We start from the raw sequence: 16,807 nt of genomic DNA, 5'->3' as shown, positions 1-16,807 counted from the left end.
GGCCAGCCAGGGCAGGACGCTCTATGGGGCCTCCAAGAAGTCTGCCTGCCTCCTCCTACTCAGCCACCCTACAGCTGAGGGGCAGGCAGCGGGGACCATTTGGAGAGATGTATGGCATGGGCGCACTGCAGGCCCCGCGGTGAGTGCCAGCCAGCATTTTGTCACACCCCTCAGTGGTGACACCCGGGTCGACCCGCCCCCGTCGCACCCCCTTCCTCCGCCTCTGCCCTTTGGATCACTTCCAACTCTACAATTCTGTGAGTCTGTGGTTCTGTGATCTGCGTATGGTTCCCATCTCCTCTGTAACCTTAAAAAGCCAGCTGTGTTTTAAGGACAGAAAAGAGAGTGACAGAGCCCCCTGGGTGCAGTCAACACAGTGTAGGGGTGTACAACTCTATTCCTGCAACATTCCTGATCACCTAGAGGTGACTGCTGCTACTCACTCAAAGTGAGAAGAAATGAAAATAAATTAATGCAGGTGGCCTGTGCTGGGTATTGGGCAGAGTGCTGGACAAGCCACTATTTCTCTGTTCAGCCTCACCTCATTGGGCAGTTGCAAGGGTAATATGAGAAAAAGCTTCCTTTTCTTCCTCCCTGCCCATTCCTTTTTCCTTTTGTTTTGCATATTTTGCACTGTGAGCCGCAGACAGACACTGTCTTATCTTTTTGCATTTTCCTCTGACCTTCTTGGAGGAAGGGGGGGTGATTAATCATCATCACTATAGCAACAATAACAACAGCAGCTCCATGTTCCCAGAGTCTAAATTCTGAAGCCAAGTTTATTTTCTTTAAAATGTCTTCCCATCCTATCAGGTTGGGATTACTTTGCCATCTATAGCTTCGAATGAAGTGAACCCCACCCCACCCCCAATCTTCCCTCTGCTTTAAGATTGTATTATATTTTAAATGGTGAGTTAGGCTCAGTGTTGACCTGAAAAGAGTTAACGCTGCCCCATTATAAGAGGACAGGCCTGCAGCTGACAGTCAGCTTTCCATCTCCTGTCAGGCCTCAATATCATGTCAGCCGTTGTCCTGGATATTCATTTAAATGGAAAGATGCAGGTTATTTCCCCCGGGCACTTCACCACGATCTGTGGCCATTGCCTGACAGGTAAATATGCATTAAAATGCCATTCTTCGAGTCTATACCTTACCCAGCTTACAACAGCCTCTGTTACCATAATATCTGAGCACCTTAATATATTTTAATTTACCATATTTACTTTCCGGTCCCCCTGCATGAATGAGAAACCAAGATCTAGAAATGAGGCTTGCCAGTCTGCCAGCATTTTACTGGCCTGACCACAATGACCACTAGTAAAACCACATCCTGGCCTCCAAAAAGCCAGGAAATCCTCATTTAGCCAAGTTGTACGCAGCTCCCTCAGTTTTCCAGAATCTGTCTTAGCTCCCCGTTGATGCACAGTGCCTGCCCACCTTGGTCAGCCTTGAGACCAGCCCAGGGTGCCATCTTTAACTTAAATCAAAGTTGGCACACTCCACGCTAGCACACCAGTCTAGCTTTTGAAATATAATTTCCCTCTTCACATCCTAACATTCCATTCCAGTACACCCTGCTAGCAGACTATAGCATATGAACATTCATTCAAGCAGTTGCAAGTTACTCCATGAGGTAAGGGTTCTCACACTTGAATCCATGCAAAGAGTATGAGGAGGGGCCAGGATCACTCTGAGTGGCCCACCTTGCCTTTCAGCCTCTTTGTATCTGTTGGCTCCACCCTTAACCTCCATAGACTGAAGGTATTCTCTGGGCATGCAGGCAAGTTAGACCCCTGCCGCTTTATAGACCCTATGCACATGCAGCTGAATGTGGATAGGGTTGAGTGCAATTATGGTAAGCCATTCTCAGAGTAAAACCACAGAAATGAATGACTAAGTCTTGTATATTTTTCTCTGAAGACACTGTTGTTGGTCGGTTCCAGGGGTGACATACTGGGATTGGGGAATAGTTGACTTGATCTACCTTGATAGTTCTTACAGTCTAGGGCTGCATCTGCCCCCAGGTTTGGCAGGTGTCTTTCAGGTATCCCAGACTACTCCCCAGCCACCCACAAAGTTCATGAAACTATTCCAAGGGTGCGTGGAAGTGTGATCTGGTGCTACCAACAGAGGCGAAGTTACATCCTTGTGCACTGGGCAAAGAATAACTCAGAAATACTCTGCATCTTGTTTTTTCATTAACTTTTTCATTGTGGTGGGATAAATTCTCACAACTACACTAGAAATCTTCTCTTGGGCTTCATTTAGCTCTCTCCATTTTAGTCATTGTGTGATTCTTCTCAACAGTGTATTCTCTATTGACTCATTCAGTCTAATGTTTTTTTTTAAAAAAAAAACCCCACAAAATCTCCCCATCACTCCATCATATGATGCTTCGCATCCACCTATTCTGCCCCCCCCTTTCTTCTTCTTTTTACTGCCTGACAATCTGCAGGATCTTTCAGTGCTGGCTCTAAATTATTCTACTTTCCGAACCATGTCAGAAAGCTCAGTGGATATGAGTGGCACCTTATGACCAGGGACGGGGAAATCTGTGGCCCCCCAGGGAGTATTGCACTACAGCTCCCCTCATCCCTAGTCATTGGCCAGGCTGGCTAGGGCTGATGAGGGTTAGAGTCTAGCAACCTCTAGGTTCCCCATTCCTGCCTTATGAGTCAGCCCATATGAACATGTTAAACTGGCTTTTACTGATTCTGACCCTTGGTCAATTTAACCCTACCCTCCAACATTTCTCCAATGAAAACAGGGACATCCTATTATTAATTAATTAATTAATTAATTAATTAATTTATACCCCACCCATGTGTGACTGGGTTTTCCCAGACACTCTGAGCAGTTTCCAACATGCATAGAAACATAACCAAACATTAAACATTAAAAAAAAAACTTCCCTATACAGGGCTGCTTTCAGATGTCTTCTAAAGGTTGTATAGTTCCTTATCTCCTTGGTTCTGTTGAATCTTTGTGAGTTTCTTTTCAAACTTACAGGGTGTCCCCCATGCTCCTCTGCGTGCTCCACTCTGTGCAGCATTGTCAAGCCTTTTGTGGAGACAATCACCAATGCAATGATGAACTCACTTCACACCCTCGGTTCTGGCAGTGAGGTTCATTGCCGGTATACATGTTAATGGTTCTGTACCCTCACCCCAAAAGGGACCCAGGTGGTGCTGTGGGTTAAACCACAGAGCCTAGGGCTTGCCGATCAGAAGGTCAGCGGTTCGAATCCCTGCGACGGGGTGAGCTCCCGTTGCTCGGTCCCAGCTCCTGCCCACCTAGCAGTTCGAAAGCACGTCAAAGTGTAAGTAGATAAATAGGGACCACTCTGGCGGGAAGGTAAACGGCGTTTCCGTGCGCTGCTTTGGTTCACCAGAAGCGGCTTTGTCATGCTGGCCACATGACCCGGAAGGTGTCTGCAGTCAAACGCCGGCTCCCTTGGCCTATAGAGCGAGATGAGCGCCGCAACCCCAGAGTCGGACACGACTGGACCTAATGGTCAGGGGTCCCTTTACCTTTTACCCTCACCCCAGAAAATTAATTAGATTTCACATTTATGCAGAATTGTGTTTTAGCTCTAGAACATATGGTGCTCACTATTGCTAAACCACTACTTCTGCCCCGACATTTATTTATGCATAACCTTGGTAGGCATTTTCCACTGTCAAATTACCCCTGGGCACCAATAGAGGACACCAACGTGCATGAGATTTGCATGTGGTCATTTATATGTATAGGCACAAATTTGGAAATAATGAATGCAATTTAAAGAGAAGGGAAATGTGGGAATGTTGAGGGATGTGGGAGAGGATATATTGTTTTAGATATCCTATCCCAACTTGTGTTTACAAGCTCGATAATATCAGCAGAGCTAACATTCCCTTTTTACCTCACATGCACAGCGGATAGTTTGCATAGACTCGCTAGAGTCATAAAAATGTTATCCTGGCGTCTTCCCCTTTTGATCCCTCTTTCAATAAGACGCTTCACAGTCTTCGGTCAAGTGAAAAAATGTTTACTCACAAGTAATCATCTAGTCACATACAGGATCCTAGAGGCAGGCTTAAAAGTTGCTAAACAATATACATGTGGTGACTTTCTCCTCATGAGAGAAAGTCCCCCTTTTCTACTCTTGGCCTAGTGCCAACGGTACATTTTTTTAGTAATGCTGCTTTTAAACTGTCAGAGAGAGAGATCAACACGACAACTGACCAGCGACAAAATGGAGCCCGGCCTGAGCTACAGTTGGCCGCTCCCAACTGTGGAGTTCGCTCCCAACTGTAGAGTTCCATATAAGGAAGTTTTGTCTCAGTCCAGGAAGACAGGAAGTTCCGGCTTGAGGACTGAGACAACCTTCTAGAAAAAGTTGGGTTTGACTGCCCCTGTTCTTTTTACATCCCACAGGAAATGCATATACCACTGTGGTTGAGATGTCACCAGGTGACTTGTGTGACTGCTCAGTCGGCTCACCAGGAGCTCCTAATTGTTGATGGGCAACTTCAGGGCCCCTCTTTTCTCTTCTTAAAAGTTCCTTTTATTTAAACTAGACCAGGACTGGGCAGTCCTCAAAGAGAGGACACCTTCAAAGAGCAGACCATCTTCTGATAACCCTTCCAAGGAGAGGATGGTTCTCTGTAACTTAGGTCACTCACATGGCTACCCTAGCATAATGACAGAGCAGGAAATTGTTAATCATTGATTTGAGCCCCTATCAGGGCAAAAGAATTAATAATGGCTGCATTTTCATTTATTGGGACCATGAAGAGGCACTTGTGGGATTTTCTTCTTTAGCTAGCTTTACGTGCTGTAACGGGGGGAAGGGAGGCAGCAATATGTCTTAGCCCGACCTTGCAGAAGACGCCCCACCCCCCACCTTGTTGTTGAACTAAGATTTTCAAATGGTTTCTTGTTCACTTTTAATACTTTGATGCCTCAAAAGGCAATTTTGAAGAAAAAAAAAAATCTCTCTCCACATTGATTATATGGTTAGTGCAGTCGACAGAAGAGGATTGTAACAAGACTTGGCAGTTTGTGGCTTACAACCATCATCTTGTTAGCACATTGCATTACTTGCTAAGGAACCAGAGTCAGCAGCTAAACACCCAAACACCCTGAAGAGTCTGTGATTGTGGCGAGGGGGGGGGGGGAGGGGGGAGGGGAAGGGGGGTACTTCACCCCCTACTGAAGGCAGCAGGAAGATGTGTATTCACAGGAGGGACCCTCATGTGTGTACACATCATTTATATGGGGGTACACATCTCGACAAAAGCAACCACAACCAAACCACATGTTTGAAAACCAACCCCCAATCTAGGGAGCTAGAACCATAGCCTTGGTCTCAGTCACTCCATGGAAAGAGAAAACGGTTGTCCAGAAGTCAGTGTGGGCCTTGGGGGACCTGGTTTCAAACTGTATCTGGGCCACATTTTCATGAGAGATGCTTGTTAGACCTTTGCAACAACAACAATAGACACTTTATTCTTCTTAATTTACGTGACGCTTTTTCTTAATGTACATGACAACATTTAAAGACAAGTCCTGAGAAGCTTACATGTAAGGCTTAATTTGAAAATCAGGACTCATGGTTAGCTCCAGAATCCAGAGGTTCAGTTGTATGCCATAGGGTATATAGAAGCACCTCTGAACATGTACAAAGTGCCCTTCATTCAACACAAGAGAAGAGAACGAAAGTGCTTGTTTCTATTTTCAGTTAACCAGAGTTTAGCATTACGTCTGAACCTTAAACTATGGTTAACGTAGGCCTATGGTTTATTGAAAACATAGGCTTCAAGTTGGCTTGTTTCAATTCATAATTATTATTTTTTAGGCCAGGGGTAGGCAACCTAAGGCCCGTGGGCCGGATGTGGCCTAATCACCTTCTCAATCTGGCTTGTGGACGGTCCAGGAATCAGTGTGTTTTTAAATGAATAGAATGTGTCCTTTTATTGAAAATGCATCTCTGGGTTATTTGTGGGGCATAGGAATTCGTTCATTTTTTTTCCCTTCCAAAATATAGTCTGGCCCACATGGTCTGAGGGACGGTGGACCGGGCCACAGCTGGAAAAGGTTGCTCACCCCTGTTTTAGGCTAACCACAGTTTGTTAAGGTTCAGGCACAATCCTGTGATTAGTTAAAAATTGGAGCAAACACTTCCAATTGCCTCATTGTAGCCATGCTGGAAGAGCAGCATTCACAAGCTCATTCGTGGTGCCAAAAAGAGACCTGTCATGCCTCAGTCCTCCAAGGATGGCAGCTGCAGATTGACCTCAGTCTCCTTGCTCACCTCATACAGTGGTACCTCTGGTTACGAACTTAATTCGTTCCGGAGGTCCGTTCTTAACCTGAGGTACCACTTTGGCTAATGGGGGCTCCTGCTGCCACCGTGCCACCGCCGTGAGATTTCTGTTCTCATCCTGAGGTAAAGTTCTCAACCCAAGGTACTACTTCTGGGTTAGCGGAGTCTGTAACCCAAAGTGTTTGTAACCCAAGGTGTTTGTAACCCGAGGTACCACTGTATTGGGAAACAGCAGAAACGGGATGAGGAGCAGCATGAGCAGTGGCCAGGCGTTAGCATGCTGATAAGCTTAGAAGTATATGAGCAGCACCAACAATGCCAGAAGCAGCAGACAAGATCAAATGCTTCTGGCCTCATGTGCTGCTTCTGCCACCATCACCACACGTGAGGTGAATTCACAAGGAAGATATTGCACTCCCCGCAACTGATCTCATGCCTTTTATACATGGGACTTGGAACCGTCCAACCAATTCACAAGGAATGCAGTAGGTCAAAAAAGAGAAGAGACTCAGAAAATACATTAAATGGTGTTAGATGAAAGAATGACAGGTGGAACTCTTAGCTCAGTTACAGGAAGTGCAGTGTAAGCAGTGGAAGTCAATCTATGAAATTTTAATATTGATTCTGTATGGAGATAAATAAAGTATAGATTTGGATGGATTCCTTCCAAATCCTTCTTTTCTCTTCTCTTCTTTTCCTTTCCTTTCCCCTTTCCTCTTTCTTTTCCTTTGTTTTTCTCGTTGTTCTTTTTCTTTTTGACTTGATTTAGACAATGATTTGTGTTTATGGAAATAGGGGTGTATGTATGTATGTATGCTTGTGTTTATTTGTAGTATTTTGTATGTACTTTGCAATAAAAAAATTTTTTTTAAAAAAAAAGACAAGAGATTCCCTTCACAGAAAAGCGCCACAGTGTAGCTTAGGTAGTTGGAGCCAGGCTGTAATGTAATTTCTGGACCAACACTAGCATGTAGCATCCTGGGGCAGATGCTCGGTTTGTGTCCCACAGCAGGGCCCATCAGTGTTTGCAGTTGCCCTGGGCCTTCTACATCAGGCAGCCAAATCTACTGGGCTCCATTTTAATTTTCCATAATGCCTCAGAGCAATCCTGCATTGGCTACCACTGCCAAGAAACCCATCACAGTAAGAGAGGACCCTGCCTGGTTTTCTGTCCTATCGTGTTATTCATAGCTTAGGAATACCAGTGCTTGGGCCAATAAGAGTTTTGAAGCCTCAGAAGAACAGTGGTCAGAGACAAAACACATTTGAAGCACAATGAACCACTGGGGAATCATCGTTTGTTAAGGGAGTTGTAGCTTAGTGATGGACAAATTATGGATCCCATGATTCTGCAATGGGAAGCCCTGTGCTTTAAATGATGTGAATGTGACTGGATAAATCCATTGTAATAAAATACTATGCGGAGAAAAGATGAAGAAATCAAACATGTCTCAGGGTGGGAGGGTTATACTCAATGGCACTATCCAGATGTGTAAAACTTAATTATATGTGGCTTTCCTTTCTTTCTCCCCCTTTCAGTTGGGATAGGAAGAATAATCCAGAACCGTGGAATAAACTGAGTCCTAATGAACAGTACAAGGTATGTAGGAGGCAACACGTTTTGATCACCCCAGCTAAAAAACAAGAGAATGAAGAAAATGTCCAATTGGACCGTGTCAAATGTAGGGTGGAGTGGGAAGAGTCAGAACCCTGGCAAGGCTGGGGAGTGGGCACTGAGGGATGACACCTCATGCCATAGTAATTTCAATGGGGGCAGGGAGAGCTAATCATCATTCACCAGCAACACCTTCTTTCATAGTTCATGGCTGTCTCCACGGACTACAAAACCCTGAAGAAAGATCGCCCAGACTTCTGAGGGTGCCACGGCCATCTTCCAGCTCCTGCCATGTCCAGGGAAGAACCACTTGCTGCTCTGCACACTCACATCTTCTGCTCTCACATTGAGTCTTTAATCATCTTTCACTTAAATTGTGTACATGCCTTAAAATTGCACACATGCTACTACCGCTTCCTGCCTGCCTATGTATTGATTCGCTGGTGCCAGATTGCAGATGGCCAATAAAATATCTACAGCCCATTCAGCAGAAGCAAAGCAAAATATTAGCCCATTCTTTCTCTAGGAAATGCCTTAGATAACAAACAGCTCTTTCATTAAAAGAGGTGGAGGGAGAAAACGAGAAGGAATGGAACAAAGTGTGTTCCCTTTGGGTCCAAAGAGGCTTCTTGGTTCAGTACTTTCCAGCCACTTCTTGTGAACGTCCCTGATGAACCTAATTTGCTGCATTTCCTGTCTCCCACGCTCAACTGTATTGTTCCCACAGAGAAAGGACAGCACCAAATAACAGACCCCAAAGTCAATCATGCTTACTGAGGCCTATGGGGAGGTGCCCTCCATAAGACAGGCAACTCCTGGTTTGGAGGAACTGGCTTGGTGGGAGACGGCTCATTAGGAGTGCTGCAACACAAGTTGTAAATGTTATAGGACATTTTCATGGGATCCACCAGCAGTTGGTGGAGTTAGTGGTGATCTGGACTGCTCTACCTATGTATCAAAGGATAATTATATAGGTATTTGCATAGCATATATGCATGCCTATGTTAATTTATTCTATTTTTTGTTTTTGTTTTTCACACGTTATTTGGGTGCACAATGTTATATAAATATAAATATACTAAGCATGCTATCATGCACCTAGCACCCATGCAACTAGGCATATATGGAGACTACTTATATAGTACTACACATGAATAATCAGGCTTTTGTTTCATTTTAGCCAGGGCCAGAAATCTGTTTTCTGTGCCAAGACATACAGCCCTGGAATATGCAAAGTAGTCAAAAAGACTGTGGAGCATCTGTAGAGTGCATTTCATTTACCAAGTAACCACAACCCATTTCTCCACATGTGGGTAAATAAATAAATAAATAAATGATAAACAACTTTTATTTGTATCCCACCCTCCCCAGCCGAGACCGGGCTGAGGGCAGCTAACATCAAATATAAACATTGATATAAAATCAAACAATAATTAAATCACCTCTTAAAAACAAGTCAGGATAAAATTAAAATCTGAATTAGATGGCTTTCCGCAGGATTTGGGTTGGGAACAGGAAATGCTCATCAGGCCCAACTGTGTACGCTGATCTTATATGGGCCTGTGAGAATGCTGGGACGCCTCTTTCCTACAGTCTCCCACCGTCAACTGTATTATTCCCACAGAGAAAGGACAGCACCAAATAATAGAGCCCAGAGTCAATCATGTTTACCGAGGCCTATGGGGAGGTGCCCTCCATAAGACAGGCAACTCCTGGCTTGGAGGAACTGGCTTGGTGGGAGACGGCTCATTCGGAATGCTGCAACATACAAAAACAAGTCCCAGTTTTTGTATCCAGCCAAATTAAGCCCTAACATTTCCTCTCTTTCTCTCTCATGTTTCTCTGTGTGTATATGAACACAGTGTACACAACGCAAATACACACTATGGGTTTTAGCCAATGCAGTGCTAAATAATCTGTTATGTACACTTGTCCAATGGAACTGGGGTTTCCCCAACCCCCTGGAGCAGATCTGGGGAGGGTGCAGGGCATGCATATTGAGAAGAGAGAGCGGAATGTACTGTTGCACCTTGCACTAGTGGAATGAGTGCACTGGATACTGCCCCATATGCATAAGAACAGCAGTCTTGATTACACATACATGAATGCAGAACTACATACCTGAATGGTAAATGCCTTTGGAGGTTGCTTATGTGTAAGAATTAAGCATTTGAGCGATAATAATTTGTGCAATGATATGATGTGAGTATTGTTTTTGGCAGATGCTGCCTCTCCAGCCAAAATCCAGAAAGCCAAAGAAGGTTTATTTATTTGTAGTCCGCCCTCATTCAAAGAAGCCCAGAGAGCAGTTTCAGTCTTGTACCAGCTGGGTTAGCCTGAGAGTGACTTGCCAAAGACCATCCAAGTAGCCCTTTAACTGAGCAGGAATTTGAATACGGATTTTATATGGCACATGTAAAGGCACTCGTGTGAAGGAAGCAGCACAAACATCATACAAGTGCAAAATTAAGGTGATTCCAACCTCTAGAGCTTGGAGCGAAGAAATGCATTCTTAAAGAGAGTTGAAAGCGTTTTGAAAGAGGTTTGGAGTGCTTCCAGATGAGGCCTCAATATTACAAATGTTTTATTGAGATATTGCAAATAGGTGGCAAGAAGGTTTTTTAAAACTTATTATCTGGGGGAAATTCCAGGCTAGCATCTTGATGCCAATGACATTGTGCGGATGGGGGGGGGGGGAACCCAAAACAAAACATGCAAGCATGAGCAACATTGATCAGCAATAAAACACCCATCTAGAAGCACCCTTAGGGCACTTACAGACTGTTGCTATTTTAAGATGGGATTCAGTCACATAGCGGAAAACTCGGGTTATGAAATTAAGGCTGAGTTGGAAGTCTTTGCACAACAAATCAACTTCCCCCAAAGACTGGAGTTTTTGCAACAAGCGAAGTGTCAGTAAAATGCACTGGAAAGTTTGGAATGACACTTGGGGCAACACCATCAACAACCTCCCCACAAATAAATTGGAATGAAGGCTCAATAAATAGCCGATGCCATCTATACTTTCCCTGCAAACAGGACAAATGCTTGGTAAACAGGACATCTGAAAGCTACTTTATTTTTCTGTGGTATATGTTCACCACAAACACATACACAGACACATCACATACACATACATATTTGCTTTGGGCCACTGACGCCTCCAGTTAAACGGGGGTTCTGGATTTTTGGAACAAATATAAGAACCTGCACAGCTTGTTTACCAAAGTGGAATGTGAGCATACAGACCAAAAGCAGAAATCCTCTTCTTTCAAGCAGCTGTTTAACTCTCTGCAAAAAGTGCTGCCTGCCTCCCTTCTATGTTCTCTGGTTTGGCTCCAAGAAAAAAACAAACAAATACAGACCAGATCTGAGAACAGGACGTGCTACTGTGAAGGCAGCTACTGGAAGCACTGCAGATGATAATGGGACTTTTTGAAGACACGTAACAGATGCCACCTGTAGCTAAGGAGCCAAAACAGACATGGCACAGGAAAGCCATGATGAGTTCTCTCACAGGTCCACACCCACCATACATTTAAAGTAATGTTATGCCACCATTAACAATCATGGCTTACCCCAAAGAATAATCAGAACTGTGGTTGTTTAAAGGTGCAGGGAATTGCATCTCTGGTGAGGGGTTCCCTAACAACTCTCAGCACCATTAACAAACTGTTGGTGCAGGAAAAAAATTTTTTTATATAAAAAGGAGAATTCCTGGATGCCAGGATACAGGTTTGAGACAAGTACGCTTTGGTGAGAGAACCCCAGAAGAGATGTAAGATCACAAAATATGCAGCAAAGCAAAGAATGGAAATATAGGTTCTTAGTTTGCATACCCATGACCTATTGTAATCCCTCCCAAGGTGAGCTAAGTCTGGCAGGACAGTCTGGCAGGACAGCTTACTCAATAAATGTTAGAGTGGTATTAAAATTCTTCAGATGCATGGTGTGGATCTGACCACAGTTTGCTCTTCCTTTAAAGCAGTTGGGGGAAATGGGGCTCTGCTCTTAGTCAGAGCAGGAACCTTGAGGGAGCCTAAAACATTTTGGGAAAGGGCAATTTTTACCAGGAAAACAATCCAGAGGGGAAAGGGCTCCACCACCACGCCAGCCGTTTTAAAGTGGGGGCAAGGAGCGAGAATGTCAGGAGACGCAATCACAGATCTTCTGCATCATTTCTGTTTTGGTCGTCAGCAGAACTGATAAGCATTACCAAGTTCTTTTTATTTTTTAAAAACAAACAAACACCAGTTGCTTTAATCCATGTTCCACAGTGTGAAAGCTCTAAAAAGGATGCTTGGGAAGAGAGTAGGAAACGCCACTGTCTAATGCCTCTGCGGTCACCTGTGGTCTCCTCCTGCTCCCCAAATCTATTGTTTCATCCAGCCCTCTAGGAGCAGATTACTGTTCTGCTTCAACGGTGGAGACAAATGCAACAGTCACTATTATTAGTGGCTGCCGCCGCCCTCCACCCTCCTCTGCTCCCCTCCCCACTCTCCACCACTCGCAGCACCCAAACAAAGCCACATAGGCCTGAGGCAAAATCCAATCGCATTGAACAAATCCAATTTGCAGTAGCAGCTAATAGAGTTTGTTGCTGGTTTAAGCGATGGCAGCGTCAGAAACGCTCCGAAAAGCATCCAGGCTTCAGGCCAAGCAGAGAAAGAAGGGAGCGAGTGGGAAACTTAACCATCCCCACACACTGGCCTGGCCAAGCCTAGCTTTGTCTCTCCCCTTCCCCTTCCCCTTCCCCTTCCCTGCCCTGCCAAAGGGACACAATTTTTTCCTAGAGAATTGTCTGATTGCACCTCCCTAACAGTGCCAGGTATGGCTCAGGCAACCATAGCGATTGAGGGCTGGGTGGTGGAAGACAAGGGTGTCACATAGTCTGCACTTCAGGTTTCAATTTCAGATCTGCCACTCAGGTGACAGAACCATGATGCTGAGTAGATTGTGCTGACTCAATGTAGCCCAGAAGTGGGCTTCTTCTTCTTTGGTGTAAGTTTATCTCCCAGTGTGGTGGGAGCCAGTGTGGTGTAGTAGTTAAGAGCGGTAGACTCGTAATCTGGTGAACCGGGTTCGAATCTCCGCTCCTTTACATACAGCTACTGGGTGACCTTGGGCTAGTCACACTTCTTTGAAGTCTCTCAGCCCCACTCACCTCACAGAGTGTTTGTTGTGGGGGAGGAAGGGAAAGGAGAATGTTAGCTGCTTCGAGACTCCTTCGGGTAGTGATAAAGCGGGATATCAAATCCAAACTCTTCTTCTTCCCATGAATATGGTCTTAACAATGTGTCCATAGGTGACTGTGGAGGCCAATTCTGGATCCACACATACTTCCATAGTGGGGACATAGGTTTCCGGGTGGTTGTTGTTCACTGTAAGGGTTTGCCAAATGTGTCTTCCTCTTAGCTCGTTTCTCCCTTTTGTCCCGAGTCTGTGTTTCCTCAAAATCCATGATGCCTTTGGTAGAGGCTATTCTCCAACTGGAGCGCTCGCAGGTCAGTGTTTCCCAGATGCCAGTGTTTATAGTACATTTGCCTTGAGAGTGTCTTTAAACCTCTTTTGTCCACCGGCAATTTGCTATCCATTTTTAAGTTTGGAATAGAGTAGTTGCTTTGGAGGACGATAATCAGGCATCTGAGCAACATGACCAGTCCAACAAAATTGATGTTGAAGGATCATTGCTTCAACACTGGTGATCTTTGCTTCTTCCAGTACACTGACATTAGTTTGCCTGTCTTCCCAAGTGATAACGTAATTTTTTTGAAGAAGAAACAGTTGATGGAATCTTTCAAGGAGTTGGAGATGGCATTTATAAGTGGTCCATGTTTCACAAGCATACAGTAAGCGTGGTAGTACAATAGCTTTGTAAACAAGCATTTTGGTTTCCCTGCAAATGTCCCGGTCCACAAACACTCTGCCCTTCAAGTGGGAGAAAGGTGCACTCGCGGAGCTCAGGCGATGCTGGATTTTGGCATCAATGTCAGCCCTTGTGGAAAGATAACTGCCTAGGTAAGGAAAATGATCAACATTTTCCAACGTTACACCATTAAGTTGGATTTGTGGTGCACCTGCATCTCAAGAACCCCCTTGGCCTAATTTCATGCAAGTGTGAAGAGCCCTAAGGACAGTGAGGATCCTAGACATTTTGCTGCCTGAGACCAAAGACAGGATGGACTGTCATTTCACATACAGAGGTCAAATGGACAGGCCACCTTTAAATGGGAAAGGGCCATAGCTCAGTGGCAGAGCATCTGCTTTGCATCCAGGAGGTTTCAGGTTCAATCCCTGGCATCTCCAGGTGGGACTGAGAGAGGCTCCTGACTGAAATCCTGGGGTGCTGCTGCCAGTCAGTGCAGACAGTACTGAGCTTGATGAACTTACAGCTTATATTTGTATAAGGCAGCTGTTACTATTAGGACTCAGTCATTCTGCTGTGCTTTCACATCTGGAGTGAGCTAATTGCACTAAACGCAGAGAGGCAGCAAAAGTATCTGCCCTCAGAGGAAACTGCACATTTAAGGCACAGGGCTTCCACCAAATAATCGTAAGAACTACAGTTTGTTAAGGGTGCTGAGAATTATAGCCAGTGAAGGGTGAAGCACAGTTCCTGGGATTTTTTTGGAGTAAGAACTCCCCAGAATGCTGGTCCTTACGTAGTGAAAGTAGCCCCATCCACACACATAAGAGGAAGGTATTTGTAAGCTTGCAGTACAAAAACTCTAAAGTTAATGCCTAAAGGTGGGGACCCAAAAAACAGTCCAATGAGGACTGAGCGTGGTTGTGGAACTGGTGTTTGGGGAAGGGAAATGGAATGGAGTATCCTGAAAGATGATATGCAGAAGCACTTCACACTGCAATAGTTTGCTGCCAGCCCCACCACCTCTGGGGTAAGCGTACCTTCTGTTTTAATTCCAAGAGAACAGTGTGCCTCAGCATGCCTCTTAGAAGTCTGAGAAAGGATGCTTTAACAGCAGCAAAATGGGGCTCAGACTCAAGATTCTCTAGTCCTGGCTGACTTAAGAAGACTGTTCCCCAAAGCACATGGGTGAGAAAGGAAGGCAAAGAGGCCAGTCAGTGGAGGAAGAAGCTGCAGCTGAATCCTCTTTCTCCAAGACCATTAAAGAAAGAAGTCTGCTCTCCAGGTTGCAACCTAGCAACCTTACAAGCCACAATTCTACATTATTGCTGTAGATGTCCATGCTGTTCTACCTCTTCATTTGAATCTGAAATCTTGCTTCCCCATTCATTTTTCATGCAGTCGATTTCACTCAAGGGGCAGAATATGTACATTTGTTTGCTGGGGTCTGTCTCCTAAACAATGCTATATTGCCAATTAAGATAAACATCATTAAAGGCTACATTGCCTGGATCAATACTGCAGAAACTTTACCATCTCTGCAACCTGATTTAAGAACAAGCTTTTCAAAGCCATGAGGTGTTATGTCAAAGCAGAGCCCCTTGTAATATTTTGGCATCTCCGTAATAACTTCAGCTCCTTGCATTGCCTGAGCATCAGGTATGCATTTGACAAGCCTCTGCAACAGGTTACATGAAAAATCAATGTTTGAGCTTAAGATTAACAGTGCCAGCAGCATAAATATACCACCTCAAGACATAAAATGTGGCAGTGTTAAGCACCTTCATGCAATTTCTCTTTATCTCTTCATTGAAGGAGCCACCAACCTTTTTGGACCAAGAGGCACATTTTGAGAGCAGTGCCAGATTAAACCCTGTGGAGTCGGGGGGGGGGGGCTTGCAAATTCTCTCCTAATACTCATGAATATTCTACTAGGATCTGGAGTCAGTGGGAACTCGTGACACAGTAACTCAGCAAAAACCTTCGTACCTGGAGGCTTCTCATGCTCTCGCTCTAGTGGGACGACATTGAACGAAGAAAGCTTGACGATCTGTTGTCATGGAGCCCCTAAAAGGCACGGGGCCCATAGGCTGGTGCCCACTCTGCCTATTTGGTAATCTGGCACTGTTTTGAGTGCCGTGAGGGGCAGCAGTCACAAAATGGCTCTCATGGGTGTGTGGCAAAATGCAAAATTGGAGAAAGCACAATCACAGCGAATATTTCCCCATAATTATATTTCCATATAAGTAAAGGCTTAAACTGTTGAATTTCTGCCCAGGAAACTCTACATCTAGAAAATCTGCCAAGGAACCTGAGTCGATGAGGGCTCACAACAGCATTCTGTGCCCACCTGGGAACTGTAGCACTGTGAGCCTAGGAATAGCCAGCGGTGGTGGAGGCCCTGCAACTTGCCCCTTTTGCAGTCCTGGGACCCTCACAGGAATTGAACATTGGGAAATTCTGAAGGCAGAATGAATTTGGCAGTGTAATGGGTGCATGTTGCTCTTTTGCATAAGATACACACATTTGTCGAATGTTGGATTTCAAACACACACACACACACACACCTCTAGACCTGATTCTTGAGGGCCTCTTATCTTAGGGGAAATTTGCATGTGTGCTTAATTTTGCTGGTACAGTGTGCTCCTCCCCACCCGAAAGACAGTGAATGTATTTATCTACAGCAACGTGCTTCCATCTACCAGGAATGTCACTACAGCTAACCATAGTACACCCACTAATCTCCTGTGTTTACATGTGTGCAGCATTGTATGTTGAGAAACACCACACAAAAATAAGCTTAAAACCAAACTACATTATCAAAAGCAAGCAGTGGCAGAGGGTGGTTAAAGCAGGATCCATCCAAATGAGAAATAAGGCACCAATTGTCACCAGTGAGAGCAATTAATCATCAGGACAAGCTGCCATTGGCTGGAGGAAGCGAAGAGAGAATAGTTCCCCATAACTTGAAGCCTTCTGGTGAATTATAGACTCCTTCCATAAAACTAGATACAAA

The 16,807-nt window shown here is 44.8% G+C and overlaps 1 protein-coding gene across 1 annotated transcript in view; it reads left to right on the top strand.

Moving 5' to 3' along the window:
* The window catches only part of NDUFA4L2 (NDUFA4 mitochondrial complex associated like 2), a 31,910-nt gene extending 23,492 nt beyond the window's left edge, over positions 1-8,418 (top strand). Inside the window, exons 3-4 of the mRNA XM_033142520.1 lie at positions 7,850-7,910; positions 8,130-8,418. Coding sequence (XP_032998411.1) covers positions 7,850-7,910; positions 8,130-8,186 — 118 coding nt within the window. The 3' untranslated portion in view covers positions 8,187-8,418. The remainder of the gene's footprint in view (positions 1-7,849; positions 7,911-8,129) is intronic.
* The last annotated feature ends 8,389 nt before the right edge of the window (positions 8,419-16,807 follow it).

Source organism: Lacerta agilis, chromosome 2 (assembly GCF_009819535.1).
Source record: "Lacerta agilis isolate rLacAgi1 chromosome 2, rLacAgi1.pri, whole genome shotgun sequence".
Taxonomy (NCBI): Eukaryota; Metazoa; Chordata; class Lepidosauria; order Squamata; family Lacertidae; genus Lacerta; species Lacerta agilis.
This window is presented reverse-complemented; position numbering and strand designations above follow the sequence as displayed.